This window comes from Pieris napi, chromosome 2 (assembly GCF_905475465.1).
Source record: "Pieris napi chromosome 2, ilPieNapi1.2, whole genome shotgun sequence".
NCBI classification, from domain to species: domain Eukaryota; kingdom Metazoa; phylum Arthropoda; class Insecta; order Lepidoptera; family Pieridae; genus Pieris; species Pieris napi.
Window position 1 is genome coordinate 5,378,375 of NC_062235.1, and position 24,077 is coordinate 5,402,451.

Here is a 24,077-nt window from a genome sequence, read left to right on the forward strand (position 1 = left end):
TTAATGTAACAGGAGGCAAACGGGCACTTGATGTTACAGACGCCCATGGACGCTGACATTGCGAGAAGGCATGCGTTGCCGGCCTTTAAAGAATTGTGACGCTCTTTTTTTGTAGGAACCTAAGTCGAATTGGTTCGGAAATTTTTTTGGGCAGCTGGTTCACAATTAAGGATCTTCGTCATAAAGTTATGAAATGTGCTTCCCTATCCCATATGATTAGCTACCTCTGTAATATCTTTTAAAAGCCTTATATATAACTCTTAGCCATATCCTTTCCATCTGACCAATTGTGGCTTTTGTAATTGTATTATAAAATAAATATTGCATTGATGCCTGGAAGGAAGCGATAAGGAGGCTTGATGTTTTTTTAATAATGTATGTTATCTATTACTACATTACCATTAATAAAACAAATTGTTAATTAATAAATAAAATAAGCAAAAGGAAAATGTCAGCATTTGAGCGCCTCAAATGTATTCAATGAAAATTTAATATACTAATTAATAGGGTTAGGGTTAGGGTAGAAGGACTCCTTTCTCCGCAATTAGACTCCTAATTGGTCCGTTGTGCGTACGAGTCCTGGCTAATTTAGCCAGCCTAGCTCCTTCCAGAAGCACAGAAGTCTCCTGGGCACTTCACAGGCTTCCCGGAGCGACCTCACCGTTCCGAGGATTTTTTCACGTTGATTAGCCACAGCCACGCATTCCATAAACTAATTAATATGAAACTATGTCTGTCTACGTAAAAAAGATGTTAATGGCTAATTAAAGTTATACAAAAAGTACGCATATATTAGAAAAGCATCCAGCTTTTCCAATGTCTCCTTCTACGCCGCACACCAAAGGTAACATAATTGTAACGTGAATGACCCAAAGTTAAAGTTCTTGAACTTTGAATATTAAATTTCATTATTTTGCTATCATTTGTGTTTCTATATGCCTAAAGAAGCTCGTAGAAATTTTTGTACCGGCATCTCGACCAGTAAATGGAGCGGTATAGACGTCAAATATGTCATTAAAACCGTCACGAGCCAGTGACCTAACTGAAAAAAATATAGATAGAATTAAGGGGTAATAGTCTCATTAAAAAAAACATAAAATTAACAAATTCTAAACCAGCCCTGCGATTCTGTAACTCACTTTTCGAACTCACACAGCGGTTTTCGCATCGGCGGTCGCTCTCAAATCAGTCGTGAAGCAGTCATTTTATGATTTGACATTCTGAAAAGGTGGGAGCTTGTAGTTTATTGTTTATTAGAATGCCAAATCATGAACAGAATCGCAGGGCAGTAGTTTCTGATATGATTTTTATCATATCAGAAACTACTGGCTTTCCATCTATTAAGTCAGAGGGTAAATCTGCAAATATATAATCATTACTTACATTTCTCAAAAGAGATACCTCGTTGACATTAGTTTGTAATGCAATCTGCATAAGGTTGAAAGTCCAGTGTACCATAAGAATGCAAAGTGACATGCGACCTAAAACCTGCCAACCACTCCAAGACGCCATGCGCCAATAGATATCTGAAATTCGTGGTTTTACCGATTAAAAATATTTTGATGTTTTTATAATAGAAACAACACAAATTTTAAAAATACAGTATAACATAAGTTTATTTTTAAATTTTTTAAATTGCACTTTGTAGGTAAAGTGTAATATAAAGGCTTCACGTCATATCATATCATTTCATATATCATATGATTCATCCACACTACTATATTAAACTCATATAAGACATCTTGTCTTTAGCCTCAAAACATTAAGGTTTCATCAGCTCGGCCGTGGGTTTTTAATGATATGTGTGACTATCGCAGTTCTTTTAATAAAGTGACTTGTGAGTTGAAATCACGAATTATCACTATCGTAGGACTTTAGCTTTTCTACGCATGTATCATATATCACGACGACGATCACTATATTAGGATTTTTAGATTCAAAAGTAGACAAATAAAAACCATCGTTAAAGAAACTTCTTTACTATTGGTCGTCGCAATTGTAAACTTGGAATGTAAATAGTATTAAGCATGAAAATACTTACTATCAATGCGGTAGATAAAACCCAAAAGTACTATACAAAAGATAATACATATGATAGGTCTATCGAATGCTGCGTAAAACGCAGATAGTAAACGACTGGGCTCCTCAGGCAGAAAATACCCAGCGTAGATCCATCCAAAAAAACCCGGCACTGACACTCGATATACTATTTTGAACCACTGTAATAATGGTAGGGGAGCCCACGATGCTAAATGGGGATTTACTCGAGCGTCGTAGAGACCTATTGGGATGCAAAGCTTAGATAAAAAGAAGAAAAAAATGTTATATGATAAATTCCTTTTCATCGGTGGGGGAAGCGGCTATAGATAGTTAAATATGTAAAAAAAAACTGTTGCATGGACATCCTCGAGCGCGTCAGATATTGATAGCATCTATGCCCTACGTATTTTTAATAATGTACGTATGTTAATCTGATCGTTTGCATGATGCGGGTGGTTGTATTTAAGGGTTGAAAATTAAAAAAAAAAAAAATTTATCGAGCGCGTCAGATTTTCTAAGGGAGTGTTAAGTGCACCAAAAAAAAGCTCTCATTCACTAATCTGACGATTTCGATGGGACGCAAACCCACAGCCATTTTCTTAATTTGCAAAAAAAAATCGCAATTTTGAAATACTCAAGCGCGTCAGATTAAGATATATGTGGTTCATCTTTATGTTCTAAACGTACTGTCTCATAATCTGACGATTATCTAGAGGGATTCGCCTGATCTGACAAAAAAAAAATAGAAAAACGGTTCACCTAAAGGGCCATCCCTGCAACTTCCCGCTAATTCCATTCCTGGGCGCTTAAAATTGATATTTTGAGCTCGCTGAGTTCAAAGAAATAACATTTCTATGCATTTGAGCTCTCCCAGCTCGAAAGTCTGATAGAAGTTTCATAGAACACTATTTTTGGAATTTTCAAACCGCAATAACTTTTGAATGGATCAAGCAATTTTCACGCGGTTGGCGGCATTCGACGCAGTTTTATCATCCTCATAAGTAATTTTGCAATCTTAATTGATCGAACCACAAATTTCGGAGTAATCCCGAAAAAACACTTTCGGGTTTCTTTCGTGTACGATATCTCTCGAACGAATCAACCGCTTTTGACCAGCTTTGTGGCGATCGACGTGGTTTTTCAAGCTCAAAGGCGGATCAGTTTTTGAAGTTGATCGATAAAGAAACCACTTTAAAAAAAAATATTTCTTATTTTTTTAAGATTTTTCAAAATTTCTCAAAATCTATCGGTCCGAATCGGTTCAAATTCACAGGAAATGTAATTTTGAGGGAAATATTTAGAACGCCGTTTAGTAGATTCCGATCGGTTTAAGGAAATGTAGGCATCACGCAGCTGCACGCATTTAACTTTATCGACGAATTTTTGTTATTTCGGCTTGCGGAAATCGTCAGATTATATATTTTTCATTATTCTTGAATTATTTCCTTCAAAATAAAAAAAAAATTAGCTACGCTCGAGAATGTCGAGATGACGTTTTTTTTTTACAACTTTGTTGCCCTCCCCTTTTTTTCCGTCACTCTCAAATTGTCAGATTAGTGGAATATACACTTTTTAGGATGTAATTAACTCACCCTACCTTAATCTGACGCGCTCGGGAATTTCTGATGGTCAATTTTTTTTTACTAAACTGATCCTGTCTCCTTCACGTGCGGCTTTATATATGGGCCTCATATTTTGTGGAGGTACTTAACCGAGTACAAGGTATCCCCCTATATATTAATCTGCCGCGCTTCAGTAAATCCCGAAATCCCCTCTTGGGCTCCCCTACCATAAAAGATATTGCACCTATCAAGTTTGTTTAGTGTCATTTGAAAGATTATTTATAGTATTTATGCAACCGAATTCCACTGCTAGATCTTTGATATTTTCAAGTTAAAGTGCTAGATAGAACGATTGTCAAGATTAGAGGATTATTATACATCTAAAATGTTCCAAATAATATATTGTTACGAGCTAGGGGGATCGGATAGAAACGCCGTAAATCTCTTCAAGGGTTTATTTTGTTGGGTTATAAGTGTGCAGCGGTAGTCGCGTGCAGCAGTCCAGTTTATTAATAATTGACAATATAAAAACATAACAAGACCATAGCAACGCCAACTTTAAATAACGAACTATGACGATATAATATGTATGCAAATTACCAAAGAGTTTCCTCTAATACACCCCCTTGATTTGCATACACATTTAACAACAAATATGTACTAAATAGTCATTACAAAAATATACAGACATGCAATCTTAATCTACACCTAACATTGAGATGCAGCGGTAATGTTTCTGTCTTTGTAAAGCTTTTGTTAGCACATCCGCCGCCATCTCCTCGGTAGACACATACGATAATTGTATGTCAGTATTCTCCCTTAAAACACTTCTTATAAAATAATATTGAATATCGAAATGTTTAGTTCGGGCGTGGAAGACTGGATCCTCCGATAGAAATAAGGCACCTTGATTATCGCAGTACAACACTATGTTCCCGAAATCGCGCAACCCTATCTCTTTCATAAGACTATTCAGGTAAACTGCCTCTTTTATCGCCAAATTTAAACTAATATATTCGGCTTCGCACGTTGAAGTTGCTACGCATTTCTGTTTCTGGGATTTCCATGAAATCGCAGCCCCTCCTAACAAAAAAGCATACCCGGAGTATGACTTCCTATCTATAGGACAATTTGCCCAGTCAGCATCCGAATAACCAATTAAGCTCTTACCTGTTTTTCGATAAATCAGTCCATAATCGGCTGTCCTCTTAAGATAACGAAGTAATCTTTTCACCGCATTCCACTGTATCTGTCCAGGATTATCACAAAACGCTGCTAATCTTGTCACGGCGTGTGTGATATCCGGACGAGTTCCTGCTGAAAGATAAATCAAGCTTCCGATTAATTCTCTATATGGACATTCCTTCTCCAGCGGAATTTGTGAACCATCGGGTCTAAAATTCACCTCCATCGGCGTGGTCACTGTTTCTTTACAATTCTCCATGCCGAATTTTATCATCAAATCATTAATATATTTTTGTTGTGACAGTTTCGGGGCATACTCATTTTTGACAATGTCAATGCCTAAAATATATTTCGCCAGTCCATAGTCTTTTAAATCAAACTCTTTGGAAAGTTCATCTTTGAAAGATTGTATGAGACCTTTATTGCGTGAAACTATCAGTAAATCATCAACATAAACCGCTAAGTATATAGACGTATCAATGGAGTTACCGTCCAAATAGTAGAGACACGGTTCCTTCAAAGACTGTTTAAAATGCATTGACTTCAATTTATTGTCAAGTCTTTTGTTCCATTGACGTCCAGCTTGTTTCAAGCCATACAGTGATTTCTTCAATCGACATACATCTCCACCTGTCTTCAGATCATTTAACATCTTACGAGCCTGCTCTTTTAAGCTTTCGTCTCTTTCTTCTTTAATAATTCTACCTAAGCACTCTGTCAACAATTCTGGAACCTCCATATAAATTTCCTCGTCAAGATATCCATTCAGATATGCAGTATTGATATCCAACTGGTGTATCTCCATGTCTAATTCAACCGCGAGCGCTGTAAGCAGTCTTATCGTGTCTAGTCGGACGACAGGTGAAAAAATGTTTCGGTAATCGATGCCATATCGTTGACTGTAGCCCTTGGCTACCAACCGTGCTTTCTTCTTCTCGGTTTTGTCAACGTTAAGCTTCGTTGTCAATACATATCGGCATCCTACCGCTTTTCGATTTCTCGGCTTTTGAACAATTTCCCATGTTTCATTTTTTACAAGACTTTTGACCTCAGACAATATTGCTTCCTCCCATAGAGCACGTTCAGCGCTACTTAGGGCATCCCCTAAGGAAGTTTCCACAGTCAACGCAACATCCTCAGGTAAAGTTTCTTCTGCACGGCCATTATTATCATTGGGTATCATTTTATAGACCTTCTTAGGTCGGCCAACTTGGCCTTTCTGAAGTTTTGGTCTTCCGGGACCTCTCTTATACGTTACCTCTGTATCAGCTTGCGCTATTTCACTATCTTCCTCATGACATAGAGAAGGTGAACCAAGGGGTGAATCAGTCGTCTCCACGATCATTTCTCGAGTTCCTGAATAAGATGTACTTGGTATTACGTCCACCTCTACATATTTCGGCTTCGGTGTATCAACATCAGCAGAAAATTGATCTAGCTGAAAAGGATCATGAGTAATTGCCGATTTCCTGTCATCTTTAGTATCGAGCCTCGTCTTGCAGAATTTCACATCCCTAGCTATAATGGTTTTATGGTCTACTGGTATCCATACCTTATATCCCTTTTGGTTCATTGGATATCCAATAAATATTCCATTGACACTTCTGGCAGCAAATTTGTCCTTGGTTGGACTCTTGTCTAGAACATAAACTTCAGCTCCAAACTTCTGAAGATACTCAATCTTCACTGGAGAGCCAAACCACTTCTCGTACGGAATTGTACCACCCAAACTACTCGTGGGACAACGATTCCTAATATGACATGCCACCAATACAGCATCTCCCCAAAAACCTGCTGAGAGATTAGATGAAAGTAACATACACCTAGCCATTTCAACTAATGTCCTGTTCATTCGTTCTGCTACGCCATTCTGCTGTGGGGTTTGAGGTATAGTCAGTCTTCTTATTATCCCCTCTTGTTTCAGGAATTGATCAAACTTATTATTACAGTATTCTCCACCGTTATCAGTTTGTAAATACTTTATTCTCTTAGCGGTAAGGTTCTCAACATAGCTCTTGTATTCTTTGAAACATTCCAGAACACCACTCTTACTCTTCAGTAAGTAAACTTCGCACCATCTAGTACAATCGTCAATAAACGTGACAAAATATTTTGCACCACCGACAGTTTCATTTCGAATTGGCCCAACTACATCGGAATGAATGATGGACAGTTTTTCGTCACATGGTCCACTCGACTTGGAAAATGGGAAAGAAGTCATCTTACCCTGCACACAATACTTACAGTCGTATAAAATATTTATATTTGACATATCAACTTTAATGCCCACATGACCTAATACTTTTATTAAATCCTTCACATTTAAGTGACCTAAACGTTCGTGCCAGGATAGTAAATCGTTCTTAGTTTCGGAAATCGCAGAAACAGAAGCATGGCCCTCCCGCATATAATAAAGGTTGTTTTTTCGATCTGCTATGAACTTAATATTCCCTTCAGAATCGGTTACATAAGCTGAATCTTTCTTAAAAGTTACATTAAAACCTTTGCTTGTAATTTTAGATACGGAAATTAAGTTGCATCGCAAATCGGGAACATATAAAGTGTCTGATAGTTTTATCGGAACCTCCCCATTCAAACTCACAGTTCCTTTACCTTTTGCAAATGTACTCACATTGGTGGCCAAACTTAACTTACTACTGCAATTTGTCAAGGTGTCAAATTTTCCTTTCGATCTACAAAGGTGCGATGTACACCCACTATCTATGAGCCAGTTTCCTCCACATCCCGAACCAATCACTCCGTTACACTCTGAAACAGATAGAACACATGAGTTAAAATTCTCACTAGCACCTAACTCACTAACACATTTTGAGTCCTGCCTTGTTCCTTTACACGGGCAGTCCGAAGCTTTATGCCCTTGTTTATGACATCTGTAACATTTAAATTTAAACGCTTGATCCGGTTTATAATTCTGCGGATTTTTAGATGTAGAACTCCTAGCTCCTAGCGTGGTTTTTCTCCTAGCGAACATTGCTGACGACCCCCTCTCTGTCTCCATCCTTTGCTGTCGCCTAGAGGCATCTTCTTCAAGAATTTTAACTTTTAAAGAATTCGGGTCTGGCAATGAATCTCTAGTCTCCATCGCACATCTAAAGTTCTCATAACTTGGGGGCAGACTATAGAGTAAAATAATAGATGCAAGATCATTATTTATATTTATGTCCATGTCTAGTAACTTTTCTTTGGCTTCAAAGAAGCTTAACAGATATTCACGCATGTCGTCCTCCTCACACATCTTGTGTAATATGAGCTGCTTTAACAGTGTCGCTTTCTTAGCGGGACCCGAAGACGCGAAGATGCTTTCTAATTTGAACCAACATTCTCGCGACGTACTCGTCCCCTTAATGTGTCGTAGCTCACCTGGACTAATTGAGAGAATAATCTCCGCTCTCGCCTTTGCATCCGCCGCTTCCCAAAGCAACGCCTCTGCTGGCTCAGCTGGCTTCTTAATGCTACCATCCACATAGCCCCACACATCGCTCTTAATCAATAGAGCATGGGCCTGGATTCGCCATGAGTCGTAATTATCACGGCTTAATAATTCTATCCGCACACTCGCCATCGTTACTAGGTTAAGCACTCTAGTTCCCCCTTTTTTTTTATTAATTTACTGGACTATGACTGGGCCCATAACCTTTGTTGGGTTATAAGTGTGCAGCGGTAGTCGCGTGCAGCAGTCCAGTTTATTAATAATTGACAATATAAAAACATAACAAGACCATAGCAACGCCAACTTTAAATAACGAACTATGACGATATAATATGTATGCAAATTACCAAAGAGTTTCCTCTAATATATTTCTAAATAAATCTACGAGGAATTTGTAAACACTAAAAACTGGAAATTACGCACAATAATTCACTAAGTACACACACAAAATACTTTCTCTAATTACACGCACTTCACACAGTACTTGTATTCACTTGTATTCGCTTGTCTTCGCACTTTGTCACTCCGGTGTTTATCGCTTGGTATCGCATTCAAAACTGAACTAATCGGTCGCGTTTCGGCTCGCTTATATATCCCTGGGAGCGATGTTCGAGAACTCTCTAGGCGGCGGCGCAACTGAGTAGCGATCGCACAATTCTAGAACGTGCGTACTAGCTATCTCTTTCGCACATTGCTCCGTCCTTGTCGTACGGCGTTCTAGAGTGCTCGGTCTAGCTTCGAGAAGGTTCCGATCTTTCCTCTCTCTCGCATATCGTTCCGTCCTTGTCCCACACCTAGAAAATTCGTTCTAGAACATTCCTTCATCAAAGGGGTATAACCAGGCCTGAAAACGCCTGAAAACGGGTTTCCTGAAAAGTGTTCCATTCGACTACACGTGCTCTGAAACGGCCTGAAAAAATGTTTCAGGCTCCTGAAAACTAGGGTAACATTATGTAAATTACGATTTTCTAATATGTGATTGACCCTCCCCTGAAACGGTCAGAAATCACATTTCAGCCTGCTGAAAAGTTCTCTAAGTAGTGGAAAAATCTAAAAACATTGTAGTCGACCCGTCTTCGTAACACTACCCCCTCCTTAGACATGCTCGTCCCGAGCATCATTACTTCCTTTATAGGGAGCCAATCGTGTGAACGACTTTCGGTTTGCTTCTTAAACCACTCATTTTCTTTATCCGGTAAGTAACGTCATTAATCTTCGTGATTATCGTGTATGGACCATCCCAGTCAGCTTGAAGCTTTGGTGATTTGCCTTTGCGTTTTGTTGGGTTATGGAGCCATACTTGCGAGCCTTCTTTAAATTCTATGTGATTCGTCTTTCTGTCATACCTAATCTTCGTAGTCACACTTATTTTGCTTTGTGATGCTCGTACGTGTTCATGGATTTCATGCAGTTTATTACGCAAATCCGCAGCATATTCTGTAACACTCTCCGGGGTGTCAGGTGGTCGTCCCGTTACAATGTCTGCTGGTAATCTAAGTTGTCTCCCAAACATGGCTAAAGCAGGTGTAACATTCGTGGTTTCATGAACCGCAGACCGGTATGACATTAAAAATAATGGAATATACTTGTCCCAGTCTTTTTGATGGCTGTCTACCAGTTTTGCCAAGTGCCTTTCCAAGGTTTGATTAAAGCGTTCCACCATTCCATCTGACTGTGGGTGATATGGAGTAGTCCGCGTCTTATGAATTCCCATTAGTCGGCATACTTCTTGAAACAATAAAGACTCAAAATTTCTTCCCTGATCACTGTGAATCTCCAAGGGTACTCCGAATCTAGAGAATACGTCATTTACAAGTATCTCAGCTACTGTAACTGCCTCTTGATTGGGAATAGCGAACACTTCGGGCCACTTCGTAAAGTAATCCATAACAACCATGATGTACTTATTTCCTTTTTCTGTTAACGGAAATGGTCCAGCTATGTCAACGGCTATCCTCTCCCATGGAGCTCCGACATTGTATTGCTTCATACCAGCTCTAGTCCTCGTCTGTGGGCCTTTGACTGCTGCACAAGCCTTACATTTCCGAATCCAGTCTTCAACATCTTCACGGCAATGTATCCAATAAAATCTCTCTTTAATTTTCAGAAGAGTCCTTTTTACGCCTAAGTGTCCGCCCGATGAGCCATCATGAAACATCTCCAAGATGTTGCGAACCTTGGATCTCGGCACAACTAACTGTAGATGAGATGCATCCCCTCGAGTGTTTTCCCATTTGCGACATAACACTCCATTATGAAGAACTAAGCTATCCCATTGAGCCCAGTAACTCTTGGTCGTGGTGCTAGTAGGTGCAACATCATTCCACCGCGGCTTGATAGCTGAAGATTTCATCCAGTCCAGAATTGGTTTAATGTCAGAATCTTGTTGTTGCTCTTCCTGAATTAATTTCCCACACCAATCTGGACTAATGGTGTCTGTCCTTAGTATCCTTACATGGGCTACCTCTCTACCTTCGTGTCTTGTACAATGTTTGCAATCTTCCTCACATGGCCTTCGAAACAATGCATCTGCGTTCCCGTGGGCTCTGCCCTTGCGATGTTCAGTAGCAAAGTCATACTCTTGCAGTTGTTCGATCCATCGAGCCACTTGTCCTTCCGGATTCTTGAACTGAAGTAGCCATTTTAATGCAGCATGATCTGTCCTAAGATGGAACTTGCGACCTAGCAAGTATTTACTGAAGTGCTGCAGCGTCTTTACAACAGCCAGTAGTTCCCTCCGAGTGACACAGTAGTTCCGTTCTGGTTTCGACAATGACTTGCTGAAGTAGGCTATTACTTGCTCGTGCTCACCTTTTACTTGTGATAGTACACCTCCAATGCCAATTCCACTGGCATCTGTATCTACCACATATTCACCATCTTGATGCGGATAGCCTAGTATTGGAGTCTCACACAGTCGGTTCTTGAGCTCATTAAACGCATCTTCACACTCTCCATCCCATGTGAATTTCCTCTTCTGTTCGGTGAGTCTGTGAAGTGGTTTTGCAATATCCGCGAAATTTTTCACAAATCTTCGGTAGTAAGAACATAACCCTAAGAAAGCGCGGACTTCAGTTTTATCTTTAGGTACTGGCCAATCCTTCACCGCAACTATCTTCTCAGGGTCTGTTCGAACTCCGTCCTCTGATATAATGTGCCCCAAGTAGCTCACTGCTCTCTTGAAAAATAAACATTTCTTTGCACTTAGTTTCAGGTTGGCTTTATGCAGTCTGGAGAGCACCCGTTGCAGATTTCGTATGTGATCATCAAAATCCTTCCCAATGATGACTACATCATCCAAGTACACTAAGCAGGCTTCTCCTATCAGTCCTGACAGTACTTTTTCCATTAGTCTTTCAAAGGTGGCAGGTGCATTGCAAAGCCCAAACGGCATAACTTTAAACTGCCATAGTCCTTTACCAGTTGAGAACGCTGTTTTCTCTTTATGACTTGGGTCTATCTCCACTTGCCAGTACCCACTTTTCAAGTCTAAAGTTGTAAACCATTTTGCCCCACTTAAGGTATCCAAGGTGTCATCTATTCTAGGTAAGGGATAACTGTCCTTCTTCGTGATATCGTTAAGACGACGGTAGTCGACGCAGAACCTTAAACTGTTATCCTTTTTCTTGACTGAAACTACTGGAGAGCACCAAGGGCTGGAAGATGCTTCAATAACATTATGGTTCGACATTTCTGCAATCATCTTGTCTATATTCTTTTCATATGCGACAGGTACTCGTCGCGGTCTTAAACGTATAGGTGCTTCGGTTCCAGTCTCAATTCGATGTTTAACTACACCTGTCCTTCCTAAATCTCCATCGTGTGTAGCAAACATGTCAGAAAATGTTTTTAATAATCCCTTTGCTTTCGACATTTCTTCCCTCGTCAAGGTTTCCTTACAGTCCTCCAGTATTGCTTGAACTATATCTCGTTGTTTACTAACTGTACCATCTTCAATGATAGCTCTATACATGTCGTACCCGTTCTTCATTGTGTTATCTTTTAGGGAAACTACTTCATCTCTACACTTGAATGTGCCGTTCTTCAGGTCAATCTTACAGTTATAATACTTCATGAAGTCTAAACCGATAATACAGTCATCCACGATGTCAGCAATAACCACCTTATGTCTGCATGTTCTTCCACCAATCTTGAAGGTAGCGATACCTTCTCCTCGAACGGTTATGTGCTGACCAGTAGCTGTAAGGAGCTGTACATTTCCACCAGAAAGGCTCTTGTAAAATGACTTCAGAAGTTGGTATCTGATTACTGTCCGGGAAGCTCCAGTATCAAGGGTTAACTCACACCTAGTGCCGTTAACTTCTCCGTCGATGACAATGGTATTCCCATCCTGAATTTGAGAGATCATAACTTTTGGGGCCTTCCTTACAGAACCGGCCAGCACCCGCCCCGTGGTCCTGGCTTCTATTCGTTTCCCTGCCGCTGTTCAGCGGCAGTCACATCCACGTCATCGGGCTCCCCACGTCTTGTCTTCATTTCGCCTCGGGGATCTCTCTTAGGGCACGAAAACCTCATATGCCCTACTTCCCCGCAGAGGTAACAGGTGGGTCCACGTTGGGAACTACGTTTTTCCGAGACAGCCCTAATGCGGTTAGGTCGAGAATCCTTGCAAAATGCTTCCACTTCCAACGCATGAGCAAGAGCATTCTGGAGGTCCTTATGGTGACCTAGGTTCACAGCCATTCGAATTTCACGGTCTCGAATACCGTCAACGAAGGCTTGAACCAACATCTTGTCTGCAACGTCTGGTGAGGATGCGTAGGCTTTCCTAACCAGCTTCTCTATTTCAAATCCCCATTTTTGCAAACTTTCATTTGTCTGCTGAATTCTATCCTTTAATTGAGCCCTATAGACGTGCTCATAATGTGCGTCTCCGTACCGTGATTCCAGGGCATCCAGCAGTTGCTTTAACGTCACTTTACCTGTCTTGGTTTCTAATATGGTGAGGGCTTCATCTCGCAGTCCCATAATAAGGGCGGTGACAGCCTGATCGTCATTCCACCCGTTTGACTCTGCCATAGTCTCAAACTGTATTTTGTACGCGCCCCAGGAAGATGTACCGTCAAAGGGAGGTACTTTAAGATTTCCGGATGGTGCTACAGTCGTTACGACACCTTTGGTCTTCAGGCACTGCATCTCTTGTTCTAATCCGAGAATACGTTTGTCCTGTTTCGAAAATTTGCAGTCCATATCAGATTCCAAGTTTTCTATTTTTTTATCTACTTGTATTTTCAGGTCACCAAGTTTTTCTCCAATACGGCGGGCCTGTTCCTCCATCATCTGATGAGCCTGCTCCTCTTGACGCCGTGCCTGTTCCTCCATCATACGACGTGTCTGAGCCTGTTCTTCCATCATTAGGCGTGCCTGTTCTTCTTGACGGCGTGCCTGTTCTTCTTGACGGCGTGCCTGTTCTTCTTGACGGCGTGCCTGTTCTTCCGTCAATCTTCGAAACTGTTCCTCCTGATGACGTGCCTGTTCCTCTTGCCGGCGTGCCTGTTCCTCCATCATTTGTCGTGCCTGTTCCTCTTGACGTCGTGCCTGTTCTTCCATCATTTGGCGCAGAGCAAAAAGCATGTTGGCATCGTTGCTTTCACCCATCCCGCGGTTTGCATCGAAACTTTGTCGTCGGGCAGCATCGCGTGCTGATTGCGCCCTTGTCTGGACTCCCTCCGCAGCTGGAGACTCTGCTACAAACTCCTCTTGATTCTCCCTTGGAGTAATTGGCATTTTTCTATCCCACTTCTGACACCAAAATGTTACGAGCTAGGGGGATCGGATAGAAACGCCGTAAATCTCTTCAAGGGTTTATTTCTAAATAAATCTACGAGGAATTTGTAAACACTAAAAACTGGAAATTACGCACAATAATTCACTAAGTACACACACAAAATACTATCTCTAATTACACGCACTTCACACAGTACTTGTATTCACTTGTATTCGCTTGTCTTCGCACTTTGTCACTCCGGTGTTTATCGCTTGGTATCGCATTCAAAACTGAACTAATCGGTCGCGTTTCGGCTCGCTTATATATCCCTGGGAGCGATGTTCGAGAACTCTCTAGGCGGCGGCGCAACTGAGTAGCGATCGCACAATTCTAGAACGTGCGTACTAGCTATCTCTTTCGCACATTGCTCCGTCCTTGTCGTACGGCGTTCTAGAGTGCTCGGTCTAGCTTCGAGAAGGTTCCGATCTTTCCTCTCTCTCGCATATCGTTCCGTCCTTGTCCCACACCTAGAAAATTCGTTCTAGAACATTCCTTCATCAAAGGGGTATAACCAGGCCTGAAAACGCCTGAAAACGGGTTTCCTGAAAAGTGTTCCATTCGACTACACGTGCTCTCAAACGGCCTGAAAAAATGTTTCAGGCTCCTGAAAACTAGGGTAACATTATGTAAATTACGATTTTCTAATATGTGATTGACCCTCCCCTGAAACGGTCAGAAATCACATTTCAGCCTGCTGAAAAGTTCTCTAAGTAGTGGAAAAATCTAAAAACATTGTAGTCGACCCGTCTTCGTAACACTATAATAAACCAATCTTGCTAAGCACCCATAGGACAGCCTCTTTCCCTGTTTTATGTTTCAGATGTCTTCAGACCTTGGGGTGTTCTATATGCAAATTCAAAATATTTTTTTTTTTTTTTTATAGAACGGGGGGCAAACGGGCAGGAGGCTCACCTGATGTTAAGTGATACCGCCGCCCATGGACACTCTCAATGCCAGAGGGCTCGCGAGTGCGTTGCCGGCCTTTTAAGAATAGGAATATAGAAATATTTTTTTTTGGTAGGACAATAACTTTAAAATAAATAAGGATTACCTTATACTTGAATAAGTCGATTTTATTATTGCGCATTTCGTAGTACAGGTAAGCCGTCGCTACTCCTAGTAGAGAAGCGGGAAGGCTGGCCCACGGTGCTGCATACATCCATTTAAAAGACAGCACGCCATAATGTAGTTTCTTCAAATATCTTAATAGTAAATAATTAGGTTAGTTTTACAGTATCAGAATCGCAAAGACAGCTGTGTTGGCCAAGTGGCTTCAACTTGCGACTCTTATGTCTGAATTCGTAGGTTTGTACTAGTAGAGTTTCTGTCTATGTGCGCATCTAAAATTGGCTCTTGCGGTGAAGGAAAACATGGTATCGGCATATCCCAAATACAAACCTTGTCTATGAAGTAAAAATTATCAAAGAAACGGATAAAAATTAAAAAAACGTAGCAGAAATTAGACTTCAGACACAAGTTTGATCCAGTATAGATCGACAACTGCCCGAGAAATACCTGCATGGCCAGTGTAAAGAGTATGTGCCCCTGTACTATCGTGCGCAGAGCAAGGGCCGTACGGCCGTAGAGGGCGCGTAGTACGCAAAGTACTCCGTACCAAGCAATGATCCGACGAACCCAAAAGAGGGTCGACGGAGACTTGGTAGTTCTCTGGATGTAAGGTCCGACAAAGATGGTTTGTGACTATCTGATATTCGCGTAATTGCGGGAAATTTGTGTTAGGTCATATGCCAAGGCAAAGTCATAAAAAGTATGTATAAATAATGTTAATTATAGGTACATTGTTTGGTTAGGTATGAAAATTGTAATTACTTACTCAGGATTAGTCAAATACAAGCTAGCTTTTAAATTGAATGTGTAGGCAGCGACGAAGTTACAAAGTATAGTGACCAAAAACAATAATGGTATAATTTTGATCACGACTTTTGTCCAACGGGTCAGTGCAATTGCCAGCACGATTGATAGTGCATACAGCTGCATGTCTACTGCAATGAACCTAAAAACCGAGTTTCACTTAAATATGTAGAAAAACCTGGTAAATTACGGCATGCGATATACAAACATTTAAATTCAATTTATTTATGCTTTATTACCTTAGCCGCGTACTGACTGAGCGAGCAGCCTCGCGAAGCAGCCTCGGACGTTTGCTTCGCAACGTTTGCCGCGCGAGGCAGCCTCGGTCTGTAAGTTTTCTAATCCGAGGCTGCCTCGCGCGGCAAGTCCGAGCCATCGTGAGCATCGACGCTCAGTTTAACTTGAAGTCGAATAGAGACCGCGCGTGCCCGTATAGTTTGCCCGAGACCACCATGAGGCCGCACATTCGGAAAGCTGTCGCTACCACTGCCTTTTTCATAATTCTAAGGCTTGCAAAAAAAAGAAAACAGAAAACTAAACGTTTTTGGATTAAACTCTTATACAAAAATAGATTACAGGCTGGGAACAGATTATTTGAAGAGTTGTGCTTCGATGACGAAGAAAAAAATTTCACTCGAATGAGTAAAATCGAATTTGACAATGTGTATTCTCTCATAAACGCCAAAATAAGCAAGAAGGACACAAATTTTCGAGAAGCAATATCCGCTAGGGAAAGATTATTAGTGACGTTGAGATTTTTGGCCACAGGAGATTCTTATACCAGTCTACAGTATCTATTTCGTATATCAAAACAAAGGATATCGGTTATAGTTCCTGAAGTCTGTGATGCTATAATTGAGGTGTTAAAGGATTATGTTAAGGTAAAATAAAATTACATATTTTTATTATTTTTTTATTAATCTGATTAGAAAATTGGACAAATAATATAAGAAAATTAAACAAACAAATATTTAATGATGAGGAGCTGGAGAAGGAGGAGGGGGAGGCATCGAAATTGGTGAGATAGGAGGCATTGGTGAGGCAGCAGGCATCGGTGAAGTAGAAGGCATCGATGAGGCAGGAGGCATCGGTGAAGTAGGAGGCATCGGTGAAGTAGGAGGCATCGGTGAGGTAGAAGGCATTGGTGAGGCAGCAGGCATCGAATATGTAGATGGCGTCGATGAGGAAGAGGGATGAGACATATATCTTAAATTATCGTGTTCACCATATGATTGAGTATAATAACTATAACCACTGTATGCTCCCATGTCTGCATCAAAGATAATTTTATTTATTGCATTTTTTACGTATGCTAATGTAATTTTATCATACTTTCTCAACTCATTTCCTATATATTGGCCATACACATTATAGGGATCATTTTTTTCTGATATATTATCGCTTGCACACTGTTGTAAGAGTGTTAATGCTTCAGATATGGCGTTATCAGTAAGATCATCACTTTCGTTCATTTTGGATCTCTTTTTAGGTCTAGTTGACTTTTGTTTAGGTCCTTCCGTTGTCGTCGAGTTTGAAGTTTCATTTTTTTCTTCGTTATAACCGTCATCATTTCGAGTATTATCCAGACTTGCATTCTGTAAAGATAGAAATTATTACTTAATTTTATTTACAGATACCATCATCCGAAGAAGAGTGGCTTACCATAGCGAAAGAGTTTGAGAGCAAATGGAATTTCCCACATGTCATAGGAGCAATGGATGGGAAGCATGTTATATTACAGTCGCCGATAAATAGTGGCAATGATTATGACTGTTACAAAATGTTTCCAAGTATAGTGCTGTTTGCTTTAGTTGACGCTAACTATAAATTTCTGTACGTAGACGTTGGCAGCAAAGGACGTATATCAGATGGCGGTGTGTTTAAAAATACCAATTTATATAAAAAGGTCGAAAAGAAGGAATTGAACATTCCTTCACCAGAAATATTACAAATACCGTATAAAATTGCAGTGCCCTATTTTATTCTAGGCGATAAAGCTTTTGCTCTCAATGATTACACATTGAAACCTTATGAAGGTACTCCAGAAAGAGGTTCAATGGAAAGGATTTTCAATTACAGGCTGTCCAGAGCAAGAAGAGTTGTGGAGAATGCCTTTGGCATTTTAAGCTCCGTTTTTAGAGTACTGAGGAAGCCGCTACTATTAGAACCAGAAAAAGCTACGAAAGTCGTATTGACTACCATATGCTTATATAACTACTTGCGTAGAGATTTAGCTTCCTCACAAAGGTTCACTCCCCCAGGATCATTCGATGCCGAAGTTGAAGGGACAGTAATACCCGGCCGATGGCGACAGGATACAGAAATGTCATCAATGCTATCTATTCAAGCCATACCACGGCGAGGATCAACAAATATAAAAGAAATACGTTCACATTTAGGGAGACATTTCATAACAAACGGAGCAATTTCTTGGCAGAATAATTATCAGTAAATAATAGGTACTCACTTCTTCACCTAAAGTATCTTGTGTATTTCCTGGGTGATTTCTATCTCCTAGAAAACTGAAGGCTTCATAGGCATACCAATTCGAAACATATATTTCACCACGACCTGCAGTATAAAATAAAAAAAAAAAATATTAGAAATAATATTAGAAATAATATAAAAACCGATGTAACTTTGAATATAATAAAATGAATGTTGTTAACCCTAATCATAAACATTAAATAATAAATACCTGATCCTGTGATTCGGCTTTTTTTTTCTCTCGACTTTTCCCTCCTGTAAGACCCTAGTAAAGAGTCCATTTTTTTCTTTAATTCAGCTATTGGAAGGTTCATTTCCTGGCTTATTTTTCTCCATGCATCTTCCCTTAGTCCTCTATTTGTGTAATCAGGACATTGCGCATCCCAAAGTCGTCTATATTCACCATATAGTCGTATTAATTTAAGACACTGTTCTTTATCCATGACGCACAACTAACACGCAACGAATAAGCGAGGCAAAACACTACCGTCTTGAGTGAGCGCGGCAAACGTACTGAGGCGCAGGGTTCACAACCTGAAGCCAGGCAGTTATCGTACCAGGGCCCTAAAATTATCGTATATGTGATCATTATACGATAAATTATCGTACAGTCAGGAAAATGGCTAAAAAATACTTTAAAAAATCATATGAAACGTGAAAATAAAATGTTGCAAACGATTTATAGTTTAAATCTTGTAAACTTGTGTTTTTCAAATTGAAAAAAATTATAATAATTCAATTTAAATGTTCGACGTATGGCACAGACCCAAGCTGGGCCCTCATCCACTTCGAGTGTGATTAACGCGCCAACATTTCAAATTTATAAATAACAAAATAATGTTAAAGGATAGACCACATGAAAACAAGCATATTTTCAAAAGTTTAACTAAATATATTTGCGAGAACAGAATACGCAAATATTAATGAAACTTAACGTTTTATATACAACTTTTAATCTTTTCCGTCAAAGAGGAACAAAACTACCCAATAATTTATCTTTGAACGATATGGTGTTCGCTCTAAGTGATATACCTATTGTCCGTAAACATCGCATATTATTTTTATCACTTAAAATTTGTTAGGTATTAAAATGCTATCGAAGACTTCCGAATCTGCGTCACCATACAGCTTAAAAAAGCTGTGCATTCTGATGCATTTTTTGTGTTTCTACATTAACGCTTTGTTCATCCGCTGTAGTCGCCTTGTGACAGCATATTTTCCGAATAGAAAAATAAGCCAATTGATGGCACTGACACTAAAAACTGTAATTGTTATTGGGCTATCTGTGTTATCATCAAATTTTTTATCAGAATGGAAATTATCGTACAATCTGCGTACGATAGTCATGTACCATCGTACATCGTACGTTGTTATGAAATTATCGCATTTGTACGATAATTATCGTACGGTTGTGAACCCTGCTGAGGCGCCTTTGAACATCGACAAAAACCGACAACGTTCGGCTCGGGCCGCGGCACGCTCGGGCGAGGCAGCGCGTGCGTTTGCCTCGGGCGAGGCACGTCTTGACCGACCGAGGATTTGCCTCGCGAGGCTGCTCGCTCAGTCAGTACGCGGCTATTCACAAACATACACAACAAAAGTACAAAAAACATGTTACAAAAAGTTATAAGGCAACGGGCGGACTTATCGCTAACAAGCGATTTCTTCCAGGCAACCCTAATGTGGAATAAAGAAAAAGAAACACCGACAGAGGGTAGAGAGTACAAGAATTGCAAAAATTATTAACAAAAAAAAAAATTAAATAATTAAAAACAAATAAAAAGTACATCAAACAATTTATACCAAAACAATATTTAATAATCTGTATGTCAATAATAGGATAAACTCATACCACGTTTGTATCAGACAGCGATCGTCAGGGCGGTAAAAGTTATGTATGAAGAGCGCGTGGGACCACCACTTCATCCGGCAGACCTGAGCTTCCTTCTCCATAATCGGAATCCACATCGTGCCGTCCGATATGAAACGGCTCCACGTTGCCGTAAAACCCACCATGAACATGTATAGTGGTAATATTCTGGAATGCACGTATCAGGAATTATGACTTTTGAACGTAAAGGTGAAATAAGATATCTCTTTAATTTTCGGCTCAAATTTGTTATTATAAATAATTCCATTTAGCTAAGCCCTAAATAAGACATTACGGCCATGTTATTGTTTGCCAATACATAACATAAAAATGGGGTTGGTGGGTAATACTAAAGCATAAAGTATTTTTTTTATCCTATAACATAAAGAAAAATGAACAGTCTACGTTTGCATAAATGTAGATAGGTGATACTACTGAAGGAGTCATTGATTCACTTTTTATGTAAGGATAAAAGCTAAAGATTAAGGCGAATAATGATTTTATTGAATTTAACACGTTCACTGCGTAACAGGCCGATATCAGCCTGCCGCGGTATTTCCGCTGGTGCGGACGAAGAAATCTATGTCCCTCTCGCTGGTGCGTAACGATTATCTCAGGTGTTTGTAAAAATTCGACAGGGACAAATATATATTTCATCTTGTGGTCAAAATTGTAGGTTTTCCCCATCAAAACATAACGGCAGGCTTTTATCGACCTACCACGCACTGACGCTGCTTTGCATCCGCTGAGTGCGGCAGTGGGCCTATTTCAGCCCGCCCTCCCAACAGGCAGCTGGCGACCCGATACCGCACTGAGCGCGCGCCCGGCTAGTTAGTGTTGTGCTATCTAACTGATCTAACGTAGCGTTCGATATAATCAACGATGGCAAGCAATACAAGAAAAATACAAATTTAGGAAAATAGAGTAATTCGCCTTGCAGTTATTGACAGTGATAGTGGCAGCAGTGAAGAAATATTTTCTACTAAGAAAAATAAAAAGTATTTCTGTTTCCAAGACAGGCATACATAAGTAATAAAATACATTTTTCAGTTCCTTTACGATAATTCTTTTTTATTTTCGATATTTCTGTGTCCCATCACTACTAAAAATATATTCTAGTGCGGTTCAGGTCGATATCGGCCTGCCGCTTTTCCTGCTTTATTTCTCATTTCCTGTTTGCCAGATCCCGGGGCGAATCAAACCTAAGGAAGTTGGGTTCAAGGCCATTCTAACAATATAAAAAAAAAACGAATACATTATGTTTCCACAAAGTTAGAGCAATTTAATCTATCCTAGTACTGTTGGGTCTAGAAAGACCTGCCACGCACCGGCGGAAATATCATTGGGGGCGCATTTTGGCCCGCCGCCGCACCTGATTAAGAATTATGATTTTACTTGCCGCAGTGAACGTGTTAATTCAAGGCTGAGATTTTGTATTTATTTGAAATTTGTTTTGAAGTATCTATAAGGTTTTATAAGAATTACGTAATGTAAATTTTATACAGATATTATAAAGATCATTATAATCCTTCTACTTCTTCTTAAATTTATTTTACAAATCGTGAATTTTGTCTAAATAATAACCTTATATTAAGACTAAACTTGTAGTATTTTACAATATAACTATTCTATACAAAGGCGACCACAAGCATGACATTTATTTTCCATACAAATGCACTTGTATGAATGGAAAGCGAATAAAATAATTTATTAAATGTTATCGTATCGTATATATATATATATGAATACTTGAAAGTTCAAATCAAAATGTTTTTCTTGAGGGTAGACTAGAAGTAGAACCCGATGTAATACTTAGAAATAGCAGGGCCAACGTAGCCACCAAATGACGCGTAAGGGATAATGAAATTTTTATTATAAATTTATATACAGCGGACCTTGCAATGCGTCGTACCAGCAGAACAAAGAATATGAGGAAAGGAGATCGCTTCTTGTATCGCTCATCCAAGTGTAGGAAATTATGGATGAAGATAAAACTAGAGAGCACGAAGAATGGTTGTACGCCCTGGCTGCCATTCGTCAGAATCATTAATGCTGGTTGCCGCCAGATCTATTGCAAAGAAATACAAGTTGTTCATTTCGTATCTTTCTACTACCGAAAATCCGCTATACCAATACTTTCATGTATTAAAGTATTTTTTTTTTTTTAATTAATTAATTTATTTAATTATAAATAATTACCGTACCGTTCTCACTTATTTACAGTATCCTGCAATCAAGTATTAAGACTAAACCAAGCCCCACTTCAGTTAAAATAACTCACCGATTCTTGTGCTTTTGGGTTGTAAATGTAAGCCATATGTATCGCTACTGCCGAATGAGCCATCATTATAAATAGCAGGATAAATGATCTGAAATAATTATATACGACATTGAAAAATTTAAATAATATGCGAGTCTTAAAAATATATTAAAACTATCCTAATAAAGGTTTAAATGCATCAAATAACACTTCAAATATGAACATTGTTCTAAATTGCCGATAAGCCATCCTACTAAATATCCTACCGAACCGTTCACCATTCTTCCTCGTTAGCAATTAACTAATAGTGTACTCTCGATGACTCTTACAGCAGTTTTATTTTTAATTTTGGCGATAGTTTTTTAAATAGACAACGACTTTTTGCTAGCTAAAACGCTTGATATTTATTTATTTCTTTCTAGAATATCTTAAATATTTTAAAAAGGATGTCTTACGATGAACCGGGACACGATGGTGTCTTCGTTTGGGTAAATATGAGTGAAGTTCTTGTAATTGCTAATAAGAGACCACGATAGTAGTAGCTGGTTGCCTTAAAACATATTGAGTTATAATTTACACATAGATTGCAGCACACACAAAAATATTAGAGCTTAAATATAAATTACCTTTGTTTGTCTTATCCCTAAAAATATCGTACATGGTTCCGAGTAGATTTGCCGCAAGCAGCGCGAAGCAGAGAGCTAAGAAAATATCGTCGGCAACATCACGCGGTACGCTCGGGGGTGTCTGCGCGTCCTTGCAGTAATCCAGGCGTAGCATGGAAGACCTATGACAAACACACGTACATCTGTATCTTCATAAGAACAAAGTATTTCGTCGGCGTAAAAACGTATGAGCAATGGTAATGATTATAATGTGGAAACCCTATATGTATCGTTGCGATACAATATCGATTAATTTTATTCGTATTTAATAAATACCTTGTGATGTTATTAACGCACTGCTGGAATTGCTGTTTAGGGGACATTGGCGTGTTAGAAACGTCGATGCAGCTCGTGCTCAGGCACACTCCTCGATGCAGCTGTGTATGGTTGAACCGATATCTCGTATTGGAAGAAACCCACTAAAAATGGAATTATATACAGTTTTTGTACAGTGATTAAATTGTAAATGTATATAGGGTACCTGTAGAAGTCTGTAAAGTTGGTTGTCATTTGGTGCTGATAAGTGAAAGGAACCCAGGCAAAAAGTTCCATTCCTAACCAGGCACGCGTCATAATCGTCCAACTGGAATAGCGGTGGCATCGCGTAGTATAAATCATCTGAAAATGATTTCAGCTATGTAATATGTTCATATTTGATTATGTTTATTCGTTCATAATATATAAAATATACGTATAAAAAGGAAAAAACATAATAGGATTAAAAAAAGTATGATAACGTCGGTATTATCAATAACAAATTACTTTCATATTAATATGTTTGGACAAAAACATCTATTTAACATATTTCCTCATAGCATACAAGGTAAATCTTATAATTCATGATGTGCATATGAATTTCTTTTTTTCCATTAGAGATTGAGGTCCACGAAAGATATA

At 39.4% G+C, this 24,077-nt stretch overlaps 3 protein-coding genes across 4 annotated transcripts; 1 reads left to right on the top strand and 2 right to left on the bottom strand.

Moving 5' to 3' along the window:
- Positions 1-629: 629 nt before the first annotated feature.
- On the bottom strand, positions 630-22,605 carry LOC125062989 (O-acyltransferase like protein-like). 2 transcript variants are annotated; one of them, XM_047669176.1, is made up of 7 exons: positions 22,537-22,605; positions 20,238-20,423; positions 15,861-16,040; positions 15,078-15,228; positions 2,042-2,219; positions 1,384-1,526; positions 630-1,042 (listed from the first exon to the last, which is right to left on the bottom strand). In XM_047669176.1, the coding sequence occupies exons 2-7, from the start codon at positions 20,405-20,407 to the stop codon at positions 932-934; spliced, it is 933 nt and encodes a 310-aa protein (XP_047525132.1). In that variant the 5' UTR covers positions 20,408-20,423; positions 22,537-22,605; the 3' UTR covers positions 630-931. The 2 variants fall into 2 exon arrangements, with proteins under 2 accessions (XP_047525132.1, XP_047525131.1); XM_047669175.1 differs by lacking the exon at positions 22,537-22,605 and adding an exon at positions 22,151-22,261.
- Positions 16,351-18,510, top strand: LOC125062985. Its single transcript, XM_047669170.1, has 2 exons — positions 16,351-16,779; positions 17,532-18,510. Exons 1-2 carry the CDS (start codon positions 16,351-16,353, stop codon positions 18,348-18,350), a joined length of 1,248 nt encoding a protein of 415 aa, XP_047525126.1. The 3' UTR covers positions 18,351-18,510.
- LOC125062988 (myosin tail region-interacting protein MTI1-like) lies at positions 16,779-18,891 on the bottom strand. The gene is made up of 3 exons (XM_047669174.1): positions 18,597-18,891; positions 18,366-18,469; positions 16,779-17,493 (listed from the first exon to the last, which is right to left on the bottom strand). The coding sequence occupies exons 1-3, from the start codon at positions 18,826-18,828 to the stop codon at positions 16,870-16,872; spliced, it is 960 nt and encodes a 319-aa protein (XP_047525130.1). The 5' UTR covers positions 18,829-18,891; the 3' UTR covers positions 16,779-16,869.
- Positions 22,606-24,077: the final 1,472 nt, after the last annotated feature.

Bases quoted from the DNA above. Each gene is read 5' to 3' on its own strand.
- LOC125062985 (XM_047669170.1), top strand. From the start codon at position 16,351: ATGAGGCCGCACATTCGGAAAGCTGTCGCTACCACTGCCTTTTTCATA. The intron at 16,780-17,531 runs GTAAAATAAAAT...TTTTATTTACAG, and splicing joins TGTTAAAGGATTATGTTAAG to ATACCATCATCCGAAGAAGA.
- LOC125062988 (XM_047669174.1), bottom strand. From the start codon at position 18,828: ATGGATAAAGAACAGTGTCTTAAATTAATACGACTATATGGTGAATAT. The intron at 18,470-18,596 runs GTATTTATTATT...TTTATACTGCAG, and splicing joins AAGCCGAATCACAGGATCAG to GTCGTGGTGAAATATATGTT. The intron at 17,494-18,365 runs GTGAGTACCTAT...CTATCTTTACAG, and splicing joins AAGATACTTTAGGTGAAGAA to AATGCAAGTCTGGATAATAC.
- LOC125062989 (XM_047669176.1), bottom strand. From the start codon at position 20,407: ATGTTCATGGTGGGTTTTACGGCAACGTGGAGCCGTTTCATATCGGAC. The intron at 2,220-15,077 runs GTAATCCTTATT...CCATTATTACAG, and splicing joins TCGACTTATTCAAGTATAAG to TGGTTCAAAATAGTATATCG. The intron at 1,043-1,383 runs GTAAGTAATGAT...TATTTTTTTCAG, and splicing joins AGGTATCTCTTTTGAGAAAT to TTAGGTCACTGGCTCGTGAC.